We start from the raw sequence: 27,679 nt of genomic DNA, 5'->3' as shown, positions 1-27,679 counted from the left end.
CCTGACTCACATGGAGGAGCAAGACTTCAGCAGCGACAGTGAGGATGACAGCCCACCCGACAGCTGGTCCTGGGTAACAAAACTAAAATTATATATATAGAGTACAGTTGCACATGAAGAGAGCAGTCATGTGACGTCGCTGTACTGAGGCAAATCAGCTGCTGTAAATTTATACTTCAATCAGTTTTAAATAACAAATCTACAACGCCAAGCCAAGACTGCCAGTGTGAGAAAGTTTGGAAACCTGCTAACTTATAGCTACATAGCTGCTGTGTAGATGAGTGGGATGATCTCTAAGGGAAAAGAGGCTCTAGGGATGCTTTCTAGTCATAACATTTTGACATTTGTGAGGGTAGAAGTGATATGAGATGGTCGTGGATTGGCTCTCTTGAATGGTTTGAAGAGTTTTAGTGACCTTTCAAAGAAACTACTGGATAGACTGATTATGTGTTTGTGTGTTCCCATTTGCAAGTCTGACAGGTGTCTTTCACTGGTACAATTATAGGGGGTCACACACACTTCACAGTGTGTTCTGCTAGTGCAGGTGGAGTTAGTGAACTTTTGTTCTTGCAGCAGACACATGTGCCTGATATCTCTGGTTCATATCTCCACGCATGACCTCAAGCCCACACATGTACTTAATATTACACCACAGCCAGAGAAGGTGTTACATAACAACACAACTCTGCTAACATGCCAGTGGCTTTGTAGACTCAGTCTAAACCTCTGAATTTTTCTACCTTTTATAAAATCATATAGCCCTGAAGTTAATATTTAATGTTAGCTGTTTATTTGACCTGAGTGCTGTAACATATGTAAACAATAAAATCAAACAGACAGAGGGCCTGAAACTACTTTTTCTGAGTCACCAAGTTTAATCAAACATATGCAGAGATTTTGTGAAATCCAGCAAATAAATCATACAGAGCTTACCAAAAAAAAAAGACAATAAAAATTATTCAAATTGATATTTTTGTTAACAATCAAGCAAGTCAGTTTTTCAAGCTCCAATTTGAGAGGCTGCATTACTGCCATTACATCATTTCATGATGCTCCATCTTTCCAGCTTGAGATTCAGTTTACAAATCCATGTTTAATCTCATTGTAAAACACATACAGACACGCACATAAGCACACAGTCTATCATAAATTGTTTCTTGGTTTTAGAGTTAATTTTGGCAAAGTAATGAGGCACACACACGTGTGCAAGTCCATTTAGAAAGATATTTAATAGTAACATAAAGTACATTTCTAAATCTCAAACATTGTTTTTATAGTGTTTAGCCTGAGGTTCATTAATACATTTTATCTAGACTGGACAGGAAACTGTAGTTGCTTTATAAAAGTAGACTATTTACATCCTTCATGACTGCATTGATGTTGGATGTTTTTCTTTTCTTTTCTTTTTTCTAAAAGTAGCATAATCTGATTTCTCTGAAACCTTGTTCTGTGTCTAGAAGAACTCAGGAGCTCACCCATGGTGAGTGGCTCAAGCAGTTTTGTGATTGGCTGACGCAACCCATCCCCCAGACACCCACCATCTCTGTGGTGATGAAATGAATGCATTGTTGATCTTAGAGGGAGTGCCTGTGTGAGATCAGGCAACCCCTCTCTCTGCAAACCACCTGCTCTCTCACATGTCTGGCACTAGATCCCTTTGCAGAGTGATCTAGTTGGAAACATATCAGCTTGCAAACAAACATACATAAATAGCTGGTAAATATACAGAAAGCTGCAGTTCCAGTGTACATGCTTACACCAGCACATGCAATGCAGTCAATATGCTACGTGGTTTGCAACTTTAATTTTGAGAAATATGAGGGATGATTTTTCCTTTCTTCCTTTTATTTTGATTTTTTTTTTTCAGTTTCAGTTGTGTATGTTGTTTTTATTTTTCATGTAGGAGAGGTATATACAAGCATTTAGCTTCTACCTCAGCCTGTTCAGTCAGTGAAGCATGTGGCATTATCGTTGTATTTATATTACAAATAATTACTACTATCTGATTAAACTTATCCTATCCTATCCTATCCTATCCATGTACAGTACAGTAGTGCAGTTTTTCTAGGCTTCTTTGAGACCTCAGACAATTTTACTCATGTAATGACATTTTATAGGCCACCACACTTGAAGAAAGTAAAATAGTCTTTAATTTCCTCTGATTGTACACAGTCTGCCTGGCTGCACACTGGTAGTCTAAACTCTTTAGAGGTGGTATTGCCATATTTTCCACACAGATGACTTTTAGAAATTCTGAAATATTATTTTCTTGTGAGATGATGCACTTACACAGGCATGTTTTGAAGATCAAGCTTTGTTAAACCCCAGTCCTTGAATTATTACTGGATGTATATTCACACCTTATATTCATCTCATTGACTGGAAAACCCTGACTGTAATTACCCAATCACATTAAAGTACTGTTTCAAATTATTTAGGTTTTGAGACTCACTGTTTTTTTGCACTCACAGTGCTGTATGTGCTTTCTTTTCTTGATGTATAAATCGCCTGTAATAAGTCAGTTTAATTTAGATGTTGATTACTTTACTAAATAAGTAATAATAATGCGCCAGTACCTGTTAAATTATTTTAGTCAGCTTAATTGTAAATCAGGTCTTTACCTCATTCCTCTGTTGAAGCAAATGGTAAACAAAGGATAAAGAAATGGTTATTTTATGAAAGAAATATGTAGTTACGTATGACAGACTTTTCACTTAATATTTATTACTTAATTTACTTTTGCAAGTTATGTGTACTTTATCTTAAGCCTTTCTAAGAATCTTGCCCAAAACCTCCCCACAGTGCTATGAATACTTCTGTTCACATCTGTCACTCTCTATCACACATTCACATCCACAAACATTAACATTCAGGGAATTCTCCGTGTAGCCCCCTCCTCTGACTCCATGTCCTCTCAGCCTCCCTGTCTTCCCTCCCTCTCCTTCTCCATTTGGCTAGTTGTCGCTCCCTGTTGAATGAATCAGTTCTTAGAAAACCCAGCACATGTTTTTGTGTTCCCCCTGCTTGCTGTTGATAGGCGGTGTGTGTGTGTGTGTGTGTGTGTGTGTGTGTCCAGCCAAAGTGAATAGTCACGTGGTCCACAGTTATGCACAGCATATGTGTGTAATGTCAGCAGAGTTTGATCCATGGAGTCATTAACCATATCACATGCTGCTACTAAAGTTTCACTTACACACATGCACATGAAATCTTCTGTCGCTCTTTAAGGAGGCCCAGAATGACAAATAGAAGTTCGAAGAGTCTGATGTGAGTCTAACCCGGGTGAGCTGGTTCTTAGAAACATTGAGCAACACAAAATGCCAGGACGCTCAGCCAAGTGAAACTCTTAGGGGGAGAAACCTTTGTGTTTGTTTCTGTGAAATGGGAACGCTGCGTTCAGATTTGACTTGGCTAGTAAATAACACCTTAAATAAACTCATCTGATTTTAAAAGTCAGGAGCAAAGAGCAGCATCTGCAAAAGACTGAGGTTGTTTCTGCTGGTTTGTTTGTGGAGGAGCAGCAAGTACTTTCTATTAAACTAATTAGATACGATGCAATGCTTTAAAGAAGATAATAGACTTATATTGGGTGGTGTGGAGTTTGCATGTTCTCCCTATGTATATTCTCACAGTTCAATGACATGGATGTTTGCTGCATTCGCCACTTTAAATTCTCCCAAGAAGCGGAGTGTGATTGGTTGTTTGTTTCTTTATGTTGGCCCTGTGACCCTATATTGGACAAAGCTGCATAGCTTAGTTTTGTAGCTTGAATAATGGCTTTTTACAGTAAACTGACAACACACAAGCATACAATCCAACATGAAATTCTTTTTTTTTCAATAGGATTTTAATTGTTCTGTTTGAATTACTGAGAGCTAAATGTTCTGGGACATGCCAAAGTTTCCTCCTATATGGATCTATGCATTCCATTTATGCAAAACAAAGCTGCTATGATATCATGCTTGCTCTGGTTTTATATATGCAAAACACACATTAGAGTAACTTCTGTCCTTTTCTCATTGAGAATAAATAAATGCATTTTGCAAAATATAAGCAAAAATGCATTTAACCACACTCATTTCCTTGAAGTCACAGTGAGTAAAGCAGCAGACTTGTGAACTGTCCTTTACTCAATTTTTTTGCCAAAATGTATCTTTATTTACAGTTTCACTTAAGTTGTTAATTTACCATTAAATTATTAAATAATGATAAGAACCCTTACACATAAACATTGCTTAGGTCTGCCTTTAATTTGTCTTTAACCAAAGAATCAATTAGATGTAGTTGCGTCTGTTTCACAGTTATTTTTGCCTCTTCAGCCAAACATACTAGACTTGCATTACTTCAGAATAGAAACATGATCCTGTTGTTCCTCTCTCAGATATAGTAAGTATGAATGTACACCATGTACAGCATATGCAGTTTGAAAATTTAGCCAGCACGGTGAAATATGAGACTTCCTACAATGTTGTTAGGAAGACTTTCATTGCCTGCTTTAGGTAGTTATCCATGAATGTCATGCTTGAATAACAAGTAAATAAAAACCCTCATTTCCTGGAAAAAAATATATCATGAGGAACTTTAACTCTCTTCTGTGCACATTTATAAAAAGTTTACTTCTTAATCTACTTTTTAATGTGTTTTATACTTTTATTCATCAAGTTACAAATGACATGATACATGTAATTCTGCAGTATTGATATTTGATGGCAGCTATATATTCTTTCTAAATATAAGCAAATAGTGCTGGTTGTTTGCATGTTTGTCTTAACACATAAAAACCCATCATGACAATTGAATGAATAGAACTTTATTGTCATTCAGCCAGTGTCCCAATATATGATACATAAAGTTTCTGAGACATTTGGCAGCACTTTATAGTACAAACTTTGCTCAAAATCTTGTGGAACACAATTTTTATTTTTGTCTTTTCCCCTTTAATGGACACCAGAAAGCATAAGATTCCACCATAAAAATATTGACATATCACAAGGGTTAATGAATGGTAAATGTCGCTAAGAAATGTTGGTACTCTTTTATTTTACATTTTGTTAAAGGGAGAAATGAAAACCTAATATTGAAACAATGGATAAATTTCATGAGTTGGGTCTTTATGGGTTAAACAAATTTGTTTGCTGATTATCAGAAAGCTCATTTATGGCATTAATATCATATGAATATTAAATTTTCTTATCACTAAACTGTCTAAGCCTCTGTAAATATGCGGCTGTAAATGTTCAAGTTATTTTGATTTATAATTACAATTAAAAACAAAATAAGAGTTGTTCAACTAGGGAGACTAGGGAACTAAACAACAATAAAAGGAATAAAAAAAAATAAAATGAAAAGGCAAAGTAAAGATGTATATAAAAATATATAAAGAAAATGATTATGTCATAATAGACATATATAGTTGACAAAAAAGTATAATCAGACAAAAAAAAAAAAAAGAAGCAAAACAAACAAAAATATAATCCAAAAATTACTCACTAATTTTTGTGTAATTTAAGAAATTTCCGTAAACAGTGTGTGACGTCAGTTGCACTGTAGCCAATCAGATCCGCCCCTGCTCGTCAGCGTGTGTGGTGGAGGGAGGAATATTACAAGTGGGATTTAAGAAGCAGCCTTCAGTAGAGGATTCAAGATCAGACGTCACTGAAACTGAAAGATGTTAAATGTAACCGACGACGCTTGATTTGGGGACTGGCGTGCATTAAAAACAGTTGCGGATACTGTGGAAAAAATTGGCGGAAATATCCCGGAGCGAAGAGCGACGTCTATAAATAATGTAAGAAATGACATACTATGCTGTCTTATATCCAAATCGTGACACATACACATGATTAAATCTAGTTTACCCAGTGCACCGTAACCTCAGGTGCTGAGTCGTCTCTGCTTGTGTTTATACCGGGAAGGACTGCAGAGCCTCACCCTGCGTGCAGATGTTTACATGTCGCTATACAGGCCACATATATGTACCCCCGATTCATGCATCGCGTTTTATCATCTATTGTTTTGTTTTTTTTCTTAGCGTTTAGCGTAATGCCACATGCCAAGCAAATCAATGTAGTCTCGTTGTATTGTCCAGCTATTTTGCCAAAATTAAAAGGTAATAAATAATGTAATTCAATGACAATGATGTCATGCTTGCATGATTTTCATTCATATCTGCGCTTGTTTTCATTTAACAATGTAACAAACAGTAATCCTCAGACTGCTGCTCCAGCCACTTTAACCAGATTTAATAATAGGCTAATTCTTCACTTCATCATCTGTAAATCTCTTAGCTCCTCTGACCTCCCTGCCACCTCCTTGTTTGTAGTAATGATGAAAGTTATGTTTTCTTTTAATCCACTTTTCATTCACAATAGAAAGCAGGCCAAGTTCCACGCTCCGCATGTCCTAAAGATAACTGGGGGTACTTATAACTGTTTACTGTAAAATGTGGTTCTTCCTTTTACAGGATGTCATTGAAATACACACAGTGACCCTAGTAGTTGTCTCGTGATTGGCTATTACATAACAGGGAAGCAGTGTGACTGACTGTTAAACTGCTATTCTCTGGAAGAGTGGGCAAGGCTTTCTCTCTTTCTGTATACGTGCACGTGCGTGTGTAAATTTAAAGGAAGACAAGAGGCTGTTGAGTTTTTTTTGTTTTGTTTTGTTTTTTTTATTTTTATTAATTTTTTTTTTTTTACATTTTCCCAAATATAAGGCTGCAAATTGCTAACTGAAACGTTACTTCAGTGGTTTCTTATGAGTCTGCTTGCACTTTTTAAAGGGTCATTTTTAAGTTATCAAGCGTGACATGTATTTTAAAAAAAAAAAGCATATTCTGATTCATCATGCAGACAGACTTCACAGCGAAAGTATAATGTAACTGTAAACAGCAGCTTACATTAAATCCTCACAATTGTTGTACTAAACAATGCATTAGTCTCTGTAAAAATTATAAATCTATATTTACAGACTATGGATCATGTATATTACAGAAATTTCTTCTGAATAAGACATTATTAATTTACAGCAAAACATTGTGCTTTTTCTCCTCACACACTTTAATTCACTGTTAGTCTTAGCAGAACTAGCAGACCAATGTTTTAAGCTTGCTGGCTGATTTACTGATCAGGTAGCTTCACATCGAATAAACTCACTAAAAACACATCCACAGCCGCTCAAATCGGCACAGTTTATTGTAGAAGAGCAGATTTTGTTGGCTTTAGAAATGGAACCAGACCTGATGGCACTGCTGCGATGGGCCAAAGGAAACAGCCACCTCTCTTCTGTACTGAACTAAACTAATGCTTCATTTTCCCTCAAATGACAGAATCAGTGGTACAATGTTACTGATTCAGCATAGCTACCATTTAGAGCTGCGAGTGAAGAATAACAGAGTCTTACTGAACGTGCAGAATGAGTGGCTTTGCTATGTCTCACTTATGTTGTCAAAATCCAGTCCCTAACAGCCATTACCCTGCACATTTAAATGTTTCCTCACTGGTTGAAGTTAAATGCATCTTCTCAACACATTCTCTCCCTACACTGAATACCATCCTTACATCACCCAGTAGTCTTTAACCAATAACTGACCGTAAAGCTTACCTTTATGCTTCTGGTCTGAGGTAGAGCTGATTTCAAGCTAGGTTAAGGTCAAGATGGATGTATAAATGGAGGCATCTGTTCGCACATGGCCATTGTTGACAGTGAACTCAGAGCATTGGTATGTGCATGAATGAGCGCATGCTGATGTTGTTGTCGCTGTTACAAAGAAAATGAATGTAAAAGGAAGTCAGGCATAACGGGTCAAATAATTATGTAATTAATGTCAAACAATCCCTCTCTCATTTCCTGAGAAAGTCATATGCGAGACATTAACAGTGATCACTGAGATGACAGAAAACTGTTATTGTTTTCTCTAGTGTCAAGCCATACAAGTAGGTTTGTAACGTCATCGTTATTTTTGTATCTCATCAGCCCCACAAAAATCCCAATTATCTCTATTTAAAAACATATGTTTCATGAAATTGGCTTTTCAACTGCGGTGTACTGAAAGGCCGCATGATAGCATGACAGCATGACAGCATGACAGAGCCAAGCTGTTACCACTGAAGAAGATGTAACTGCAATACTTTTACAATTTGACCAAATATGAGACCATCTGTCCCCATGCATGGTATAATGTGTGTGTGTGTGTGTGTGTGTGTGTTGGTGTGTGTGAGAGGATTCTGCAGTCTGAGTCAGCACAAGCAGGTGGCAGGTGAATATTTTTAAGGTCACTTTGCAATACAAATAAATTTCACATGATGACATCATCTGATATCACACACATCTTGTCTCTGCATGGTTTTGTAAAATTTTCATTTTAATGTAAGTTTCTTCCTCCCTCTAATGCAACTCTCTCATTCTTTTCACGAAATCATCCTTGCCTTCTTTCTTTTTCACATCATCTCTTTCCAATTTCCTCTTCATCACTTAACATGATCTATTTCTGTAGTTTTGCTTTTTGCTTGCTTCTTTTACTCGGATATTTTCTCAGACTAGTAATCCTCCTCTTTAAGCAGCAAAGACACATCATTTAATTAAAGCCCCTTTGGTTGAAAAATCCACTAACACTCATTAACGTCTGGCTTGGGACTGCAGTGGAATGGTGTCTGATTTTCATTAAGTTCCATTTTAAACTACTCTGACATCTTTAGGATTAATTATCGGCTCTGGTTCCAGTTGACACTGATGGAAGCTCAATGCCTGGGTGTGCATGCTAAGTTTCAGCGAGGGTGCTGTGCTTTGGAGTTGCAAGAGTGGCAACAGTCCACCTTTTCTAGACAGAAATACACTCACACACCATTCTCACATGGAGTATCAGAAACTGACAACAAGTCATGGACAAAAAGACACGACTGATCGCATGCAGGGCAGATGGCAGCTTACTTTCAGTCCTTCTGTGTGCTGTAATGTCTGTGATCCGCACAGGATACAATGTCCGTAATACCTTCCTTTCATGCAATAATGTTCAACAAGCTTTTTGCCTGTGAATTTAATGCGCCAAGGAAAACAGCTGATTGATAAACAAATGTGTAAAACTGAGATGAGCTGATAAAGTAGGACATTTGAATTATGAGTTTTGTTCAGTATTATGCAGGTTTTTGGAGACTTGTAGACAAAATTATAATCAGATCCAATAACTGCAAATAGACAGTTATGCTATATTTGTGATAGGTATAGGCCAACCTAAAAATATCTGTTTACCATGCACTCCCAGTGATGTCATACCCACAGTTGTTCCTATGAATAAGTTATCATGGCTGTAGGGCCATTAACTGGTTTATTTCCCTAATAGACAGTGAAGCTCAAAGGACAGAAACAAAAGAAACAGAACTTCAGTAAATGTGCAGTTTCCTTACACATGTAAATGACTGAATATAACATTATTATATCAACCAACAAAGTTGAGTTTTTTTTGGATGTTATATGTTCTGTTTTATGTCTGTCTTTCTCTCCTTCCCCCTCTGATACAAACACAACCCATCTCAGCCCAGCAAATGCATCTCTCTGCCTGCATCTCTCTGGGGGGGAATGTTTTGGCACGGTAGACATAAAACTCTAGAAGTTGTGAACCATAAAGACTTGCTGAGCCCTACAAGGTTAATCTCCTTGTTGATGGACTGTGTTTGCACTACAGAAATAAAAAGCCACTCTTTGAGATTTTCTTCATGGTTTTATTTTTAAGAGGGAAAATAAAAACCTGAAAGCTTTTATTGTTATTTTTTAGCAGATTGTTTCTGTACACTAACATCAATAATACTCACAAACACAGACCACACAAACAACACAACAAGAGTGGAGAAAAGATGGTGATGATGCAGGGGTAGTTTCAGCATGTGACACCACTGAGCTTCCTGTCATGTGTGGGCAAACGAACACAAAGATTAGTAATGTCTTTTAATGTGGTGGGATGATCGTTGTGCCTCCTTTTACATTAATAAATATATGAAATTTGGAATAAAATCTCATTTAATGGAAAAAAAAATTTTTTTCTTTTTCTTGTCACCAGTTACAGACCATGAACTATGTGGGTCAGCTGGCGGGTCAGGTGTTTGTGCAGGTCAAGGAGCTGTACAGAGGACTCAACCCTGCAACACTGTCTGGATGTATAGATGTCATCGTGGTCCGGCAACCTGATGGCTCCCTGCAATGCTCCCCCTTCCACGTACGGTTCGGAAAGATGGGTGTGCTGCGGTCTCGTGAGAAAGTGGTGAGATCATCCCATTGTTTCTCCCCAACACTTTTACCTACTTTTACCTATTTTTTGCATGTACTTTGCATGGACTTCAAAAACTTGAAAGAGCTTCTTTAGAAGATGCTGACAAGGTTCAGTAAATGCTTAAGGAGTCCCTATTTGGTCTTTCAGGTTGATATAGAGATAAATGGAGAGCCAGTAAGTTTGCACATGAAGCTGGGAGAGAACGGAGAGGCTTTCTTTGTCAAAGAGACAGAGAACAAACTGGTATGTAATAATTTAACTGTGACAAAAGCCAAGTCAATAAACAACCTTAAATATAGAACAGAACAGGCAGTAAATTGTAGATATGCTGTTGATGAAACTTGAGCTGTAATCACCACAATGTTTGATTAGATGTGTTTGCAGGAAGTGTGAATAATTATTGTTCTATGTACTTTATTAACAACAGCTGGTTTTATTATTAACTAATTGATCTGCAGCTACATATTATTGTTGTTTTAATGGTCTGCACTAAATCGTAGGCATCCTGCCCAGTTAAGGCCAGGGGGGGAAATTCATCTCCACTCATTTGTAGTCTGAGATTCAACACACTGGACCAAGTTTTACCAGGCACAATCAAGCAAGACAAAAGACTTTCAGAGTTTTTTTTTAATGCTGTAAGATCAGCTATCTCTTGCTTTTTTTTCCTGTTAAATTGTGTTCTAATAATGTCTGTGTTTATGCTTTGGTAAGTGAATATATAAATACTGATAAAACTGGTTTAGTAGGTGAAAGAATTCCTGATAGATACCTCATCTGATGATTCAGACAACGGCTATAACATCCTTCTTTGTTTGTACCAATTTACAAATAGATGACTAAAGGAATACATGGACCATGAAAATATGGAAGTATGGAAGCAGAGATGCAAAGTGGAAAGGGCTTGGTTTTGTAGTCCTGTGATAATGTTGCAGCTGAAAACACTGAAAATGTGAGCAGAGGGCTGGTTGTGGAGTCACAGATCAGATTAGAGGGACAGTTGTTGGAAATTTTCCAGTTCCATATCTTTTCTTTCTGGCTACTGTTTAGCCTCAGTCGCCTGAAGCAGAGGGTGTCCATCCAACTTGATTTATGTGGAATCTGAGTAACACAATAGGAAAATCCAGGCTTGTACAGTATCACATTGCTGACATATTTGCCGCCAAATGCAAACATAACAGGAAACAGATTAAACTGGGAAAATTTCTGTTTGTTTTGATTGTGAAGTGACAGGTAGGGACTCGTGGGAGTGGATGGAGGGCTAAGGGTTTTATTTATCATAGAAATGGGGAGGAGGCATAAATCCACTGGTGAGAACAATGAGAAGTCTTTATGTTGCACTGGTAAAGAAATAATTTGCAAAGCAAGGAGTGATGAGAAGAACTGGCTGTGTGCCCTAATGAGGAATTAAGAAGAATATTTCTTAATCTGAGAAGATTTGCTGTAATTCCTTATCTGGTGGAATAAATTGTCCTAATTCTTACTTCCTGCTTCTCAGAGAGGAGGCAGTTTTCCAAAAGTCAGTCAAGAAGTGCTAAAATGAGCATGTTTTACATTTTAAGTCCTGGGTAGTCAAATATATTTGCAAATCAAATTTGCACGTCTGTTATAGTGTTTGGATCTAGTGTCAAATCCTCTCCTTAAGTCCACAGAGTGGAAAACCACCAGAGGCCTATTTATAGCTCTGCCCATTTCACCCTCTGCCATGTGTATTGGGTACAGACTGCACTCAGCAATTTAGTGGTCACTCGTGTGTGCACAGTCCAGACAGACTGGAAGACAGAAGGTCAGACTGACATACAGAACATATTCTAAACAAGGATCAGGACACAGGCATAAAACTGACAGCCAGTAGTTGTACGTCACCAAAGCACAGGCTGCTTTCCATTCATATAAACAGGAACAGGTATGAGGTGACATCTGCGGCATTTATCTTTTCATCAGTTGCTTTGTTCCACCCCAAAGTAATGGTACTAGTTATCATCTCACTGATCTGATTGTGAAGAGCTCAACAATTTTAAAGAACTATTTGGCATTAAGCCCAGTGCTGTGTGCACTCTTACCCAACCCTCTGTACTCATTCTCTGTCTCCACCTCAGGGCAGAAAGTTAAACCAGAGGATTTGTTGGAACTTGTGCATGAGTAAATACTTTAGATCCTGCTGCACGTGAAACAGTCGGATGTTAACATCTGCAACTTTAAGAGTCTTCACAAACCTGTAATTAAAATAATAATAAAAAAAAAAAAACAGATTGTTTGTGGTTTCTGCATCTTCTAGATGAAAGCCATCAAATGTGTAATTATCTTACATGTTTTCTATCACTTTACCGTTTAACCGACCTTCATTACATTGTGTTAAATATGAAGGAGAACTGCTTGCAAAACATTTTAAAGCCCAACATTCACCACATTGTGAATGAAGATTTAAATAAGAGTATGTGACGCTCGTCTTCTGCTTGGATTAAAAAACAAATGGTTTGCACATATGACACATTTCTTTTACACAAAGTTTAAAAATGGGAAAGGACTTTCCCAAAGTGTTTTTATGGATATTCTCATGATGGGAAAGGCTCAGAGGAGATATGCACTGACCTTGCATGATCAAAAATTCGACCACTGTCCCTTTTCCTCTCTTATCTGAATGAATTGGACGGCCTTACGACACGTGCACTGTTAAGCATGTGCCGGCCTGTGCTGCTCGGATCATCTCTTTATCTCTTTTCTGTCTCCCCTTCTCTGTCTCTCTGTATTGCTCAGCCATCATCACAGCAGTGCAACTCTTTTCAGCAAATCTGTGTGATTTAACTAATCTGGGTTTAAACCCAAATTCTCTCAAGATTATGGAAAGCATATGTAGAGAAAAAGCCCAAAACATTCTGAGGGTTTCCGCTGATCTTTCGGGCGACCATTTCGTCTCATTTTGCAAAATGTCAACAACTTTGCTTTGCATACCTGACATTTCATACAGATACCATAATCATCAGAGGATTATTCTAAATGGAAAGCATCACCCCCAGCTGCATGAGAGTTCAGATCTTCTTTCTGTTTGGCATTGTTACACGGTTTTTACAATGTGAAGGGACTAAACTAAGGTGCTCATCCGAAACATAGGCTGCCATGTTAGCACTAGGATTTATGTCTGTAGGGTCTTGCTGATGAACCATTTAAACCTTTCTCTCAATGTCCAAAATGACTGCACTTTCTGTTTCACTGTGTTCATTTGAAATCTGCCTGCAACACTTGTTTTGAACTTCTTTAAACTTGATTTTAGATCTATCCATCCATCTATTATCTATAGCTGATCACCCACTTGTTCCAATAAAAAGTCAAAGAGCAGCTGGATCTCATCCACAATTTTACTGCTTTGTCCAGTTCAGGGTTGCACTGAAGCTGGAGCCTATCCCAATTAGCATGTGAGGGGCAGGGTAAACCCTGGACAGGTCGGCAGTCCATCACACAGGATTAATTTATTTTTTTGGATCTATATTCATTTAAAAAAAAAAAAAAAAAACCCAACATTTTCTCATATTGTGCAATCCTGCTCTGCATTTTGATTTTATAACATCTGGTTCTAGCTTCCATCCTTTTAAAGGTCCAGCTTTAAAAAAAAAAACCCAGCCTACTCTGATTATTCAGCCGATTAGTAAAAACGTTTAGATAGTTAGAAATGAAAATCCACAAGGTTTACTTCTGTAACACCTGCCTTAATTTCATTTACCTCCTCTTCTTTGACTCACTTTATTAGATTGTGTATTCATTAGCAGCGACACACACATAGGTGATATCTTTTAGAGCTGCTGACATTTGAGGCATTTTTCAAATATGACCATTTTACCTAAAAAATATTTTATTCCCTGCTTGTCACCTGAATATGAATTATTACTTCACAACCAGTATATTTCTGGAAAACATACTGGATTAGCTATCTGAACAAGCATGGCATTAAGTGTAAATGTATAAAACAGAAACTAAGTACAACGCCAACTGATAAAGAAGTTAATCTTTTTTTCTTTTTTCTGTAATATTAGTAGCCTCACATGTTACTGCAATCATGGCATGTCCCCTGTCAACAGGAAGTGATTCCATCCTATCTGGCCACATCACCAATCATGTCGACGGGAGAGGAGTTGATGCAGTCGCAGCTGGGAAGGGGCAGTTCTCATCACCATGGTAAGATCAGCTGATAGAAAAGTAAATAATGGAATTAGCTCTACTGAAACTTTATTAATGCTGCACTACCTTGTGACATAGACACCATCCCTTCCAATTCACTTCCTGTCCAAAGCCTGGGTACACAGCATGGTGATGGAGGGACAAGCAAAAAGAGGAGAAAGAGGAGGAGGAAGGCAAGGCCGGAAGGAGGTGGAGGAGCAGGAGGGAGGCGAGAGGAGAGCGCAGATGAGTTCTCAGAGGATGAAGACATGTTCACTATTGACTTAAGCTCAGATGAGGAGAGGGAAGGGGACAGCAGCAGGTGTGTGTGTTCACGAGAAAATGTGTGCGATTGTGTGTGTTTTGAGGTTAAATGCCTGTCAGCCTTTTCTGTCTCTGAGGAAAACAACTTTCGTCAGCAGTCACAATGTTGTTTTGAAAAGTGGTAGAGCTGCTGACGATAAGCTCTCTAATTGTGTTAAGTGGGCAAACTGTGTGTTTTTCATGCATGATGTGTGTTGCTCTGAATGCCTGAGAGAATGACGTATATTTGCACAACATTGAATTTATAACTGTGTGTCATAGACTTACAAATGCTAGAAGCTTCACACAGAATTTCATATTTCCTCTTATTTAGTAATAATTTCTTCTGACCAGCTAGACAGTGGCTGTGATATGACAGCAGCTACAACGGCACTCTGTTCAGGCTGAGATTATATAGTTTATGGTTTTATATATCAGACCATAACAAATAGCGAAATGGAGTTCTCACCAAGTCTTAAAATTAGGTGAATGCAACTTCAGATAGACAAACACATGCACAGTTTGTGTTAAGTCTGTGTCAAGCACACATGATTTAACAGCTTGCAGAAGCAGATTCAACACTATAAACCAGCAGTAAATATTTTCTTTAATGAAGTTATCCATGTATCACATTGTTGAAGAGGAATATTGACCCACTCGTCTTTACTACGTCTGCTGGTGTTCATTAATGTACAGCTGTCTTAAGGTCCGACCACTGCATTTCTGTCAAATTAAGGCCTAGAATTTATTGCAGTGAATAATCATGTTTCGTGAGCTAATTTTGGGCAAGCTTTCGCTGTTAGTGAGACGGCCTGACATTTTATTCTAAAATGACTTGTACACAGTGGAGTTTATGGTCGACTTACAGGACAGTGCAAAATGTCCATCACTCCTCCTCTACTGTGCCTGATAGGTGGTGTGAGGTGTAATAGCTGTTTTCTTGTGCAAAATGTTTCTTTTTCAGCTGATTTCGGTATCTTAACAGCATGTAAGATTGCATTTAGCCAAAAGCCACTCATCACATAGGACCTAGGATGATTTATGATTTCAGGGGAACAAACACTTGTGGACTATTAAAGGATTTATGTGGTAGACTGCAAGTTTGGGCATGTTAGTGTTTACATCTTAAACCATTTGAAAAGCATCTCTGCTTGTTGGACTTGCTCCAGAGATTTGTCCTGTTCCCACACTGCTCGCTGTCTGTTTGAAATAAAGGCTCAAAGAGCCACCCTTACTGCAGGGTTTCAGAGTCTTTATTGGGAAGCTCACCACACGGTGGGCTGGGAAAATTCCTAAATCCCTTAAGGACATTAAAGAATGCGTATCTGCTTCATGTCAGGTTTCATACTGTCCTTTGTGAATGTGTTTTTCAAAGTTGACTTCAGATTTGTAGTTGCAGGTAAAATAAACTGGTTTATCTTTCAAACTGAAGATGACAAAAGCTTTTCGTGGACTTGGTGATCGCTATGAAACAGTTGTGAAATGGGAAATGAGGATGTTTTCTGCATTTGTGTTTGTGATCAGACCAGTATACAGCCACCACGAGCCTAAAGCCAACATCAACACACACCCCATCAGCGACTGGACTCATTCACAGAGGTATAATTTGGACACAAATGTCGAGCTGTTTCACATAACTCATTGTTTATGCTATGCCTGTCTTCACACTGAGTTGAAAACAAGCTAGAATTCACTTTCTCCTTCCTTCTTTTTGTCCCTTTTTTTCTGGTTTTGTCTGTTTGTCTTTTGTATGGCGGCAGTAATATCCTTAAAGAGACTCTCTCCATCCCTCCACCACGCGGTCTGTCCATCTCTTGTCCTCAGAGGTCTTCCCAGTTCTCTTCGCATGTCAGGTATAATTTTAATTTCCAAACTCATTGAATGCTGATATAATGCACTAAGTTACCAAAAGAAAACATTTTTTTCTGAGGCAGAGTAAAACCGAAGCACATGTGCAGCTACTGAAATTAAGATGATCGCCCTCTTTTGTTGTGCTTTGTGTCTGAAGCTTTCTATTTGAACAGCTATACTAATTAAGTGTCTGATCATCATTCTGCCTGCAGTCTAGATGATTCGCGGTCATCAACACCAAAGAGTGACTCAGAGTTGACCAATGGGACTAACCCTGAGATGCTGTGGACCTGGGGGGAACTGCCACAGGCCGCCCAGGTATCTGTTCACAAGAACACACACCATCACATGGGAATGTATTTTATATCTTTATGTTTGGTCACTCTTATGACATCAGCAGATTCATACACAACAAGGTGATGGTTTTAGAGGTTATTTAAGCATTCATATTAAGTGTTATGGATCAGGTCATAATTCAGTACAGCATGGTCTGTAGCATGATTGCCACAGACCATGAAGCAAGATTATACATACAGCTTCCATGAAATAACACAAAGAGTGCTCATTTGCATATTTTATTCAGATTTAAGCTTCACTATCTCCTCTGTAGCTCACTGTTTAAAATATCTAATGGTATTATCATTTGCCAGGGAACCAGCAGTATCTTCGGGATGTTATAGTGCCTCATCAGGGTCATGTTGAATTCACATTTTTGTACAGATTGAAAAGGCAAATATAAATGAATAAATATATAACATATAGGGTTACATAGAGACATGAAAGATGGACTTGTTGAAAGAATAACACTTACAGGGTGCTCAAACAAACCATAACAAAACTTTTAAGTTTTGTTTGTCTCCTGCAGCCTGCCTTCCTGGCTTCCCACCAGAAGCAGGACTCTGCTGCAGCTCTCTCCATCCCAGTGACTACTAACACTCACTTCAGAGCCATCAGTGACACCAGCCCCCCCTCCGTTACTGTCTGTACCCCCCAACAAGGGGAGACCATTGCTCTTGAAAGGGACGAAGACATTGAGGAAAGCAGAAGTGGGGCCAGGGTGGGATTGACTGGGGACACACCTGATGAAGAGCATGGTAAGTGTATAGTTAACATCCACAGTGAAAAAAAAATTCATTGCAAAAAAAAAAAAAAAATCACATTTCCACACTGTAATTAATGAATGGAAGAGGTTTGCATTTAACATACTGTTGTGACTTTCTGACAATCTTAAAAAAAGAAAAAAATTACGATACTTCAAGAACACAGTGACAGCCATTTGTTTGGACTGAAGATAAGCGATTATTGCGGTAATTTAAGGCTAATGCCCCTGAGCCACTGCTGAAATGGTTTTTAAGTTGTGGGCATTCCATATATATATATTTTTTTACCAATCAGTGTGAAACTTTACTGACCTCCAGTGGTAGTTAGGTGCATATCACATCCTGAATCCCACATGGAACATTTTTCTCTTTCAGTCTGAATTATACCATGTCAGCTTTACTGTAGTTCAATCAGAAGTTGGCAGATTCAACTTGTAAATATGTTTGTTTATGTTTAACTGTAGAACTGACATATCCTATAAACTAATTTATCACTACATCCTTGATGAACCATGAGTGTTTTTTGGCAGGAAAAGAAGTGGAGAGTGTTGGGCCATTGTGTGCAGAGGGTTTAATAGCTTGTTCAGTATCACCAAGGATCCTCCCTGATCATCTGGATGAAAGCAGGAACAGAGGAAGTCCAATCAGAAGGACCGATTCGCCGACTAAGAAGAAAGGTACTGTATGTCCTTTGTCTGTAAACTGTTCAAAGGAACTCTTGAACTCAGCTCTCACCTTGTTTCTCAGCATTTCATTTCTGCTACTGATGAAGTTTGATGCTGTATCCTGCAGAAAAAAGAAGCCAGCACCTTGGTACTGATGGTGTATATCTGGATGACATTACAGAGCTGGAGCCTGAAGTTGCTGCTCTCTACTTCCCTAAAAGGTACAATAACAAATTTGACCTGCCCTACCAATCCATCCATCATACATACACCTAGTGTACAGAGGTTAATTCTTACACACTAGTGACCATTATGGGTCTTCTAAGAAGTATTTAATATAAATAGATAACAGGTCATAAACGGATAATAGACTGCTGTATCATCTTTTTTTTAAATTTGTATAATTTCTGACTGAGTTGTATTTCTGTACCTACTCATCACTAACTTGTTTTATATAAATGCAGAGCAATTAATCACTTCTTTGTGATTGCTAAACTGGATTAGGATTCTTTTGGTCCCACAAACTTATTCACTCATTCACTTGTATTTTTGGAATGACTACAAGCTTCCTGATTGTATTTTATAGAGTAATCTGTGAGATTGTGTGTGTGTGTCTGTTTTCAGTGAGACAGGCTGCAGCTCAGTGAGAGGGGACTCAGAGATGATGATGGTGGGTGTGAGGAGTGCTAACCAATCCCCACAGTCCGTAGGCAGCAGTGGAATGGACAGTGGTGTGGACAGTCTGTTGGACCAAATGAGCGATCTGCCTCATGTGGCTATCTCTTTGTGTGGAGGACTCACTGATAACAAGGAGATCACAAGAGGTAGGATATGGACTGAGAAGCAATACTTCATGATCCTTTTGTCCCTCTACTTTCTACCCCACTTATTACAATGCAGGGTTGTGAGCTGTCTGGAGCCCTCTTGGCTACTTTATGATGCTGGCATCATAAACTCATAGGTCATGCTTCTTTTTATTTCTGTAAAGAGTGATGGGACCAGTTTTATGTTTAAAATCTGTATTTAAAAATTGAATGTCTTTAAATTACATTGATCTGTATGTGTTGTTCCTGTACCATGTGTGTTTGATGCCACAGAACAATTTTTGGAGCGAGCAGTTTCTTATCAGCAGTTCTCTGAAAACCCCTCAATCATTGATGACCCCAATCTGGTGGTCAAAATAGGAAACAAGTACGTTTTATTTCTGATATTTCCCACAGCTCTTAATTATCTGCAGCACAAACTTCATAATTCCACTTTTACAGTCAAACATGTGAGTTGCTGTTGCAGAAGACATCCAAAGATGTAATCTGTTGCAGGTACTACAACTGGAACACAGCAGCTCCCGTCATGTTGGCCATGCAGGTCTACAAGAAGCCCCTGCCACAGGTAAGACCACACCATTGCATATCAATAAAAAAGTCCCACTTTTCTTGTATGTATCAAAGTATACTGTATAATCTGCTATAATAAGTAAAAGTGTATATTTGTAAAAGAGCAAAGTGCTTCCCGTTCTCCGATTTTCTCCATCTTTGTCAGAGGTATCACATGGAGCCATTAAGCAGGTGCCACAGAAAAATCTACAATTGCCTTATTTGCACCTACAGTTGATATTCTTTGTTAGATGGTGTTTGATTTGTTTCACTTTTCACACTTTCCTGTATCACCTTTCTCCTGTGCACTCCCAGCATTTTAGAAAGAGCACTTCTGAATCTGATGTTTTTCTTTGGTTCAGCCTTAATCATTTGGAAACATTTCTTCATTATTTCCTCACTGTTTCATGGAAATTCAACCCAACAATTATGACAATTACATACAGGTCACAACCCTTTAAAGTTTGCAGTAAAAAGAAAGAATGATTATTCTTTGCATTTTTTTTTTCAGTCAATGTTTTTTTTTCTTATCAAATGCTTGAGATAACAGTGAAAATGTGGTAAAAATGATAAGATGTGATGACAAACACTTAAAATTTGGCTTTAATTTCCCAAATCAGGCAGTAGAGATAACCCAGGCAGGTTTATTTCCACAAATATTTAACAAAATTCAATTTTCAGTCTCTAAAAAAACAAATGCTAAAGGGATTCATATGACTGAATATTTCAACATTTATCCCAAATGAAAAAGGCTGACAGCACTGTTAATTCATATCAGAGTTTCCTATTTTAAAACACAGTGAAATAATGCATTTAATCGATGTTGTGCACTTAAATAACGCCATGTCTTTACTCCCTTTTTGTTTTCCTCTTTTATTTACCTACGTTCCTTCACTCACCATCTGTCTGACATTTCTGTTCATCAAGTGTTGGTGTTTGAGTTACGTCTTTTCTGCTTTTGGCTTCTTCTCTTACTGCCTTCCTGGTCTGTTTGGCTCCAGCACTTCCCAGCCTGTATGTTGTTTTCTGGCTTCGCTTGAATGTTCGTCACAGCATGCTTTTTTGCGTGTGCGTTTGCTTCTTTGTAATCCTTGTTGCTTTGTTTGGCGGTCTGCCTCCATCTTGTACGATATGCTTTTCTCATTCTCTTTGTAGTGTGTCCCACTGGAGTTTTTTTTTCTTTTCCCCACAAGTGTGTAACCATAATCTCCAGATGTTTCCACTTTTTGAGCTTTTCTTTGCACCTTTTGCTTTTTGCATGCATGTCAATGTCTTTTCACTTCCAGTTATTTATTTATTTATTTTTTTTTATGGTGGGTTTGTTGGAATACCGTGAAATTTGGTGTTTGTATTTTTTTGTCTTTTCTTTTTGGGTTTATCTTTCTTGCGCTTGTCAGTTTTGAGTTAAGTTTCCGATCAGTTTTCAGTTGAATGTGCATCATTATCTTCAGGCATCAGTGGAGAACATCATGAAGGAGAAAATGCCAAAGAAAGGAGGGCGCTGGTGGTTCTCATGGAGAGGCAGGAACAGTGACTCCAAGTCGGTCAGTTTACAGACACATTGAGTTTGAAAACTTAAGTTGTCCTTTTCCTTGTGTATGCTGAAGCATTTGGAGAATCTAAAAAGAGAAAGACTGGCAGTAGAGGAAGAAGACAAGCTTAATATCACATTCTAAACGTTTTTGTCGACTGAACCAGTTGTGTTCTTTGCACATTTCAGGAAGCAGTGACAGAGACAGGAGGGGAAGAAAGCTCACTCAGCCTGACCTCTGTTAACAGGTGACCTCAGACACACAAATGTGCTGCTTGCTTCCATCATCTCTATCATCATCGTTACATTTCTTTAACTTGTTGCCTTGGTTACAGGATGAAGGACGAATCATCAAGTGACGAGGAGCACAGGTCATCCTATCAAGTGACAGAACCATGTCCCTCAGAGTCCCTCTTGAGTCCCTGCGGCGTCTGTTATAAGAAGACTCTTCGCCTCTCTTCTGACCAGCTGGTACGGTGGTTTTATTCAGATTAGTTTGGGTAACTCAGTGGTGCATTATAGAGCTATAGTTTTATAAAGTATTCAGAAATAGAAACATGTTTTTGTTTCAGATTAAATTAAAATCTGAAACAAACCAGGACAATGTATTTGTATTCCTCACTGAAATTGTGAATGGCATTAAGCAACATTAAACTGAGTAGTATACCGCAGACACTGTGTTAGTGAAATGTGTTACAGAATGTTTTCCTCTTGTGGAGTCAGTAACATGAATAAACAGCTTTAAGAAATCATATAAATGTTTTATTCTATTTGTGCTAGTCTTTTACATATTCTGTGTGTGGGGGTGTGTTTACAGGCTAGCCTGCAGCTGAAAGAAGGCCCTAATGATGTGGTGTTCAGTGTAACCACCCAGTATCAAGGCACCTGTCGCTGCCATGGTACAATCTATCTTTGGAGCTGGGATGACAAGATAGTCGTCTCGGATATAGATGGAACCATAACCAGGTAAGAAACTGCACATGGCCACGTCATTTCCAGCTTATCACCAACAGATGTCAGGCTCTCCACAGATTTGGTTTGGTTTTTCTTCAACACATATATTCAACGTATGTTAAAGGCTATGCAGTTGTGCAAAAGTAGCTCTCAGGAACATTTGCAATAATTGTGGAATGTTATTTGCCTTGTGTTACACTTTAGGTCTGACACCCTGGGTCATATCCTCCCCACACTGGGTAAAGATTGGACCCACCAGGGTATCGCACGGCTCTACCACAGAGTCAGCCTGTGAGTGCAGTCTTTGCTCTCATTTACTGCTTATTTTCATTTGATATGCAGAATTTCTAAGGTGTAAATACTCTGAAGTGGCTGCTTTTTTTTTTTATTGGTGATAGTTCTTTACACATGACTAAATCTTGGCAAGGATGTTTGTTTTTTGGGTCCCTACAGCTTAAATCTGCAATAGCAAATTCCTCTCTCTCCCACAGAAATGGATATAAATTCATGTACTGCTCAGCGAGGGCCATCGGCATGGCTGATATGACCCGTGGGTACCTGCACTGGGTCAACGAGAGGGGAACCATGCTGCCAATGGGACCAGTGCTGCTCAGCCCAAGCAGTCTTTTCTCTGCCTTTCACAGGTTAGGCACAGGCAATGTGTAAAACCTGGAAGACTGAAGTAATCAAACATACAACATTGCAGGATTAACATTTTTTAGCTACGTTGCTTTAAGATGTTTTTGAATTTGTAAATATAAACAATGTGGATGAATAGAGAAAAAAGTCAATGACAGAGTTTAAATGTGTGTTACATTCTGTGTTGTGTAGGGAGGTGATTGAGAAGAAACCAGAGAAATTTAAGATTGAGTGTCTCTCAGACATAAAACATCTTTTCTACCCAAACACTGAACCCTTTTACGCTGCCTTTGGCAACAGAGCTACGGTGAGATTACTGGACACTAACACACACTTGCTCACACACTCACACTCCTTAAAAACTACATCAAGCAGCCATTTTGCCTTTTAGTATAATTTGTTCCAAGTAGTCATTCGTTGAATAATTACAGGGAGATTGTTTTTTTTGTGTGTGTGTAATTGTACAGCAGGGCATTTCTTTTTTATTTGATTGTTTTTGTGGATGTGTGTGTGTGTGTGTGTGTGTGTGTGTGTGTGTGTGTGTGTGATTTCAGGATGTGTATTCCTATAAGGAGGTGGGCATTCCTCTGAACAGGATTTTCACTGTAAATCCCAAGGGGGAACTGATACAGGAGCATGCCAAAACCAACATCTCCTCGTAAGCAACCTTCAGTATAACCTGAGTGAAAACACATGTGCACACAGACGTTTACACAACTTGAGTTTCATCTTTGCTTGGTAAGCTGCAAAAGTCTGTCTGTGTGTTTCTCTTTCTAAGCTTTGGACGCTTGTGCGAGATGGTTGACCATGTCTTCCCTGTCCTGGTTCAAGATGAGGAAGCTCACTTCCCCCGATCTGATACTTTTGATCAGGGCAGCTACTGGAGAAAAGAGCTTCCTGATGGTACCAGTCAGGAAGAAGAAGATGAGCAACCTCTTGAGACAAACTGAAGAAACCACATTAGATCGATTCCAGAGGCTACTACACTCCAGCTTTTGTCTGCACTTCTAGCAGGAGACTGAGGCCAGTGGTTTTCTACGTCTTCTGGAAACAGGCAGCCTGGCTTAGGAGTGACTGATTTAGAGCCAGGAGTTATGTTAGAGACAACCAGTAAGCTTTTCCTGACAAGGCATGTGAAGGTAGCCTTTAAGCACAAAAATGACACTTTAACAAAGTTACGGCAACTACTGATTCTTTGTCAACGAATGTCTCTCCGAGTCCCTTCATTAACAAATCACTCATTGCTTATTCAGTTATGGGACACAAAGCAGTCCCAGAAGCTGAGATAAGATTATTAATGGGAATAAAATCAATTTACTGTAAAAAAAAAAAAAAAAAAAAAAAAAAAGATAATTAAAAGGAAGATAATTAATCATCCTGATGATTTGGAGTGAATGGTCACAGCTCGCCATTTATCACACATTAATTACACTCAGTGGCAAACAAATACCCTTATAAAGACATTGTAGAGAAAATGCACTGTAGTGTTCCTTTACCTCTGTAAGAGGTGCTTACTTGTCATTTCTCACCACAATCCCAGACTTATCACTTAGAATTAATTTCCCATGTAATCCATGATAAATCAGTGAAAATGTTGGTGCAATATAGATTTTTAAATGTTTTATAATAAAGTATATAAACTTTCTTTACTCATCATCTGAAATATATCTAACTAATAGTAAGCATTGACTCAGAATCTAAATTTAAGTTGTACCGGGTACAATGGGCACTTTGCAGTCGAGCCCTAATTCTTCAGAACAGTGAATAATCCAGGTAATACAAATAGAAACAAAAGCACAGACTGTGCATCCAGACACCCTCTGAGCCAAACTCTTCTGCAGGTTCAGCTAAGTGATTCTGTGTCATTGTGGGAGTTTGTGTGTGTGTGTGTGTGTGTGTGTGTGTGTGTGTATGTGTGTGTGTGTTTGTGAGCATGCGCGTGTGTGTGTGTGGGGGCTTTTGACCATGCCACTGTGAAACATGTGGCCATGACTTCCTCGACTGATTTTATAATGTTAAATTATTGTGTTCAAGATAAATGCACAACAATGCAAACTAATTTAGTATTTTGTGTTATTATTTCTTTGTTATCTTAAATGTGCACACAAAGGAACTCTTGTGACGTGTGAGAATGTAATGTGGAAATCACCCATCGTTCTAAAAACTAATGGTCATCAATGCAACTAAATAATAAGCTTAGGTAGGACTGGAGTGATTTATTTCAGTTTTGTAGTGTTGCTACTGCACTTATTAGTACACCTATGTACTGCACTTACCCACTCTCTGAAGACACTGCTAATAAATGCTGTGGGTAGTTCTTATCAGCTTTTTTTTTTGTTTTTTGGTTTTGTTTCCATGTGTTTTATTCCTTTTACCAGCCGGTCGAACCATAGCTACTGTACTATGTTTATGCAAGATGGAAGCCTGTTTGTATTTGTATAATTTAATATGGGGAGACCACTGTAAATAATATTAGTTAACAATAGTATTCATATGAAGTGACATTTATTTTTTGTAAAAGCTCTTTTGATCTGGTGTCTAAAATACTTTCTTACAGGTGCTTATCCAAATGCACGTCCAGCCATTTAAATGCATTACTGTATAGTTTTCTTAAAAACAAACAAAAACACACACACACACACACACACACACACACACACTTGCGATTTGTTCCACTAAGATGTGATATTTTCACAATGTTACCACTAAAAGGCAAAATATCCATATGCAGTATTGTAGGAAATGGATTAATAACATTTTTTCCTCATTTCATGTCTGCTGTCAAGTCATAATTTACCTTTTTATTTGTTCTTGTGTAGAACAAATAAAAAGTAGTCAAAATAATTCATTGCTTTAACTCATATATTTGATATCAGTGTGTCCTTTTACAAAAAAAAAAAGAAAAAGTTAGGATACTGTTGATAAGTCACCGATTAATGGTGACTGTCTCTGTTACAGTGTTATAAGGTGTTTGTACGGGCTACTGTGTCTGTGGTTCTGTACTGTGATTGTTTTTGCCCAGAACAAAATTAATCAGAAATGAACTTTCTGTTGACATTCACGCCTTTAGGGAATTGAAAGGAAGCATGCTGTTGTAATAATGTATATTTATCTGGGTGGTCTTTAAGAGCAAAGCGCCTTTAAAAGAAAAAAAGAAAACAGATGAGTAGTTAACGTGTCAAAGGTTTCAGTCTGTTATCTTTTGATGAATATCATTTCATTCTTTCTGTGAAAGAGAAATTAAAACTCATGACCAGTGCAGGTGTGCAGTGCAAGCTATTGTTAACAATGTAGTTAAATCTGCAAAATAAACATTTTTCAGTAAACACAAATTTAATTTCTTATTTGTCTTCCTTTCTTTCAGTTATAAATATACATAGCTTGATTTATGCTTTTTGTTTTTTAACCCAGGCCTTCAATATTCAGAAACAACACTAAGATGTGGCCTTGATTCTTCTCTCACATTTGTTTAATTTCACTATCTAAACCCCTTAATGGGATAGCGGTGTTGTGAATTGACAAGCAAAATAGACAGCCATAGCAAAACAGAAGTTCATCCAGCACAAAGAGGAAACGTTTTACTTCTGTGGTCTTGTTGGAAGAAAAGAATGGGGGGTGGGGGGGAGCATCTGTTTCATATTTTAAAAAACAGCACATTCTTTGATACAAAGGCTAACCCTTCTCCTCCTCTCAGCTCTGCAGTCTCCCTCGCTACCTTCTCCACTTTCAGCCTTCTTACACATTTTTGCTTTTTCTACTTCATCAATCCTCTCCACAATGCAGCTGCAGCCCTTTAGGAAAAAAACAGGAAATCCTGTTTCTCTTTACTCTATACTTATACAAACTAGTTCATCACATTCCTTGTACTTCTCCATGTCAACCCCTTCACCCTGCTACCTCACTCCCAACACACACACACAATCCCAGCTTAAACACATTGCTCACTCTCACCACTCCCCCCCCCATCTCTGTGTTGGCCGAAGTGAAGGAAAGTATGATTCTCATTTCGGGAGAGCATTGTTTCAAGGAGGCCTCTTGTTTCAGAGAAGAATTCATATTATAGTAAAATTAGAAAGTTGTTTAGCATATTTATGTGCTTGATGTGCTGATATACACCTAAACCAACATGTTTAAGCTTTTAAACTGAAGCAATTTAACCTAAATAAATGTATTTGTTGCGTTTCTTTTTCTCCTTTTTTTTTTTTTGTAAATTTTTTATGAACATGTGGCTGCATGTCTTATGAAAGTCTTGAGTAATATGACCCACCAAAACTCAGAACAACCAACCAAATTCTAACAAATGTTTAGTGTAAACTGACCTTGACCTGGGTAAACGTAAATGGTGAAGTGCAAGCAAACACAACATGTAATCTACTTTTGTCTTGTTCTATATCAACCCTATCATGTTCTTCATCATAGTGCAGCTTTTATACAGCACAATCTCCTAAACTGCTAGTGGGGGACAAAGTTTGTCTGCCAAAACTGTTTACATTTTATGAGGAGGATGTAAAAGTCATAAAACCACTAACCAACAACTCTGTTAAGTTAATTAGCCAAAAATGCTGAAGAAACACTCAGAACACTTTGTGACTTGGCTCAAAGCAAGTTTTTCTTGTTATAAATCAGAATCACTTTGTTTCACCAAGTCTGTACACACAAACTGTTGAATTTTTGCTCAGTACATAATTAAAAGAATAATTAAGGTCAATAAAAATGAGAACAATAAAATATAAACATAGTGTCATGCTTTTTGTATGAAAGACTCATGCTGCAGAAAATTCAAGTAATTCAAATGTTTTTATTAGCCAACAAGGTTTAGGAAGGGATCAGGAACACAGTTTGTCAATGAACTG

General features: G+C 38.1%; 1 protein-coding gene across 2 annotated transcripts; it reads left to right on the top strand.

Annotated features, from left to right (window-relative positions):
- Positions 1 to 10: 10 nt before the first annotated feature.
- On the top strand, positions 11 to 26,090 carry lpin1a (lipin 1a; the record flags this gene model as incomplete). Of its 2 annotated transcripts, none has more annotated exons than XM_079248180.1 (23): positions 11 to 73; positions 10,052 to 10,252; positions 10,409 to 10,504; positions 14,332 to 14,428; positions 14,510 to 14,732; positions 16,238 to 16,312; positions 16,474 to 16,566; positions 16,777 to 16,882; positions 17,430 to 17,658; positions 18,195 to 18,341; positions 18,457 to 18,550; positions 18,954 to 19,153; positions 19,427 to 19,520; positions 19,649 to 19,718; positions 21,154 to 21,246; positions 21,423 to 21,481; positions 21,569 to 21,704; positions 22,051 to 22,199; positions 22,392 to 22,478; positions 22,679 to 22,831; positions 23,019 to 23,133; positions 23,381 to 23,484; positions 23,605 to 26,090. In XM_079248180.1, 23 exons carry the CDS (start codon positions 11 to 13, stop codon positions 23,774 to 23,776), a joined length of 2,856 nt encoding a protein of 951 aa, XP_079104306.1. In that variant the 3' UTR covers positions 23,777 to 26,090. The 2 variants fall into 2 exon arrangements, with proteins under 2 accessions (XP_079104306.1, XP_079104307.1); XM_079248181.1 differs by lacking the exon at positions 11 to 73 and adding an exon at positions 5,651 to 5,788.
- Positions 26,091 to 27,679: the final 1,589 nt, after the last annotated feature.

Source organism: Telmatherina bonti, assembly GCF_933228915.1.
Source record: "Telmatherina bonti genome assembly, chromosome: 1".
Lineage (NCBI taxonomy): Eukaryota > Metazoa > Chordata > Actinopteri > Atheriniformes > Telmatherinidae > Telmatherina > Telmatherina bonti.
This window is presented reverse-complemented; position numbering and strand designations above follow the sequence as displayed.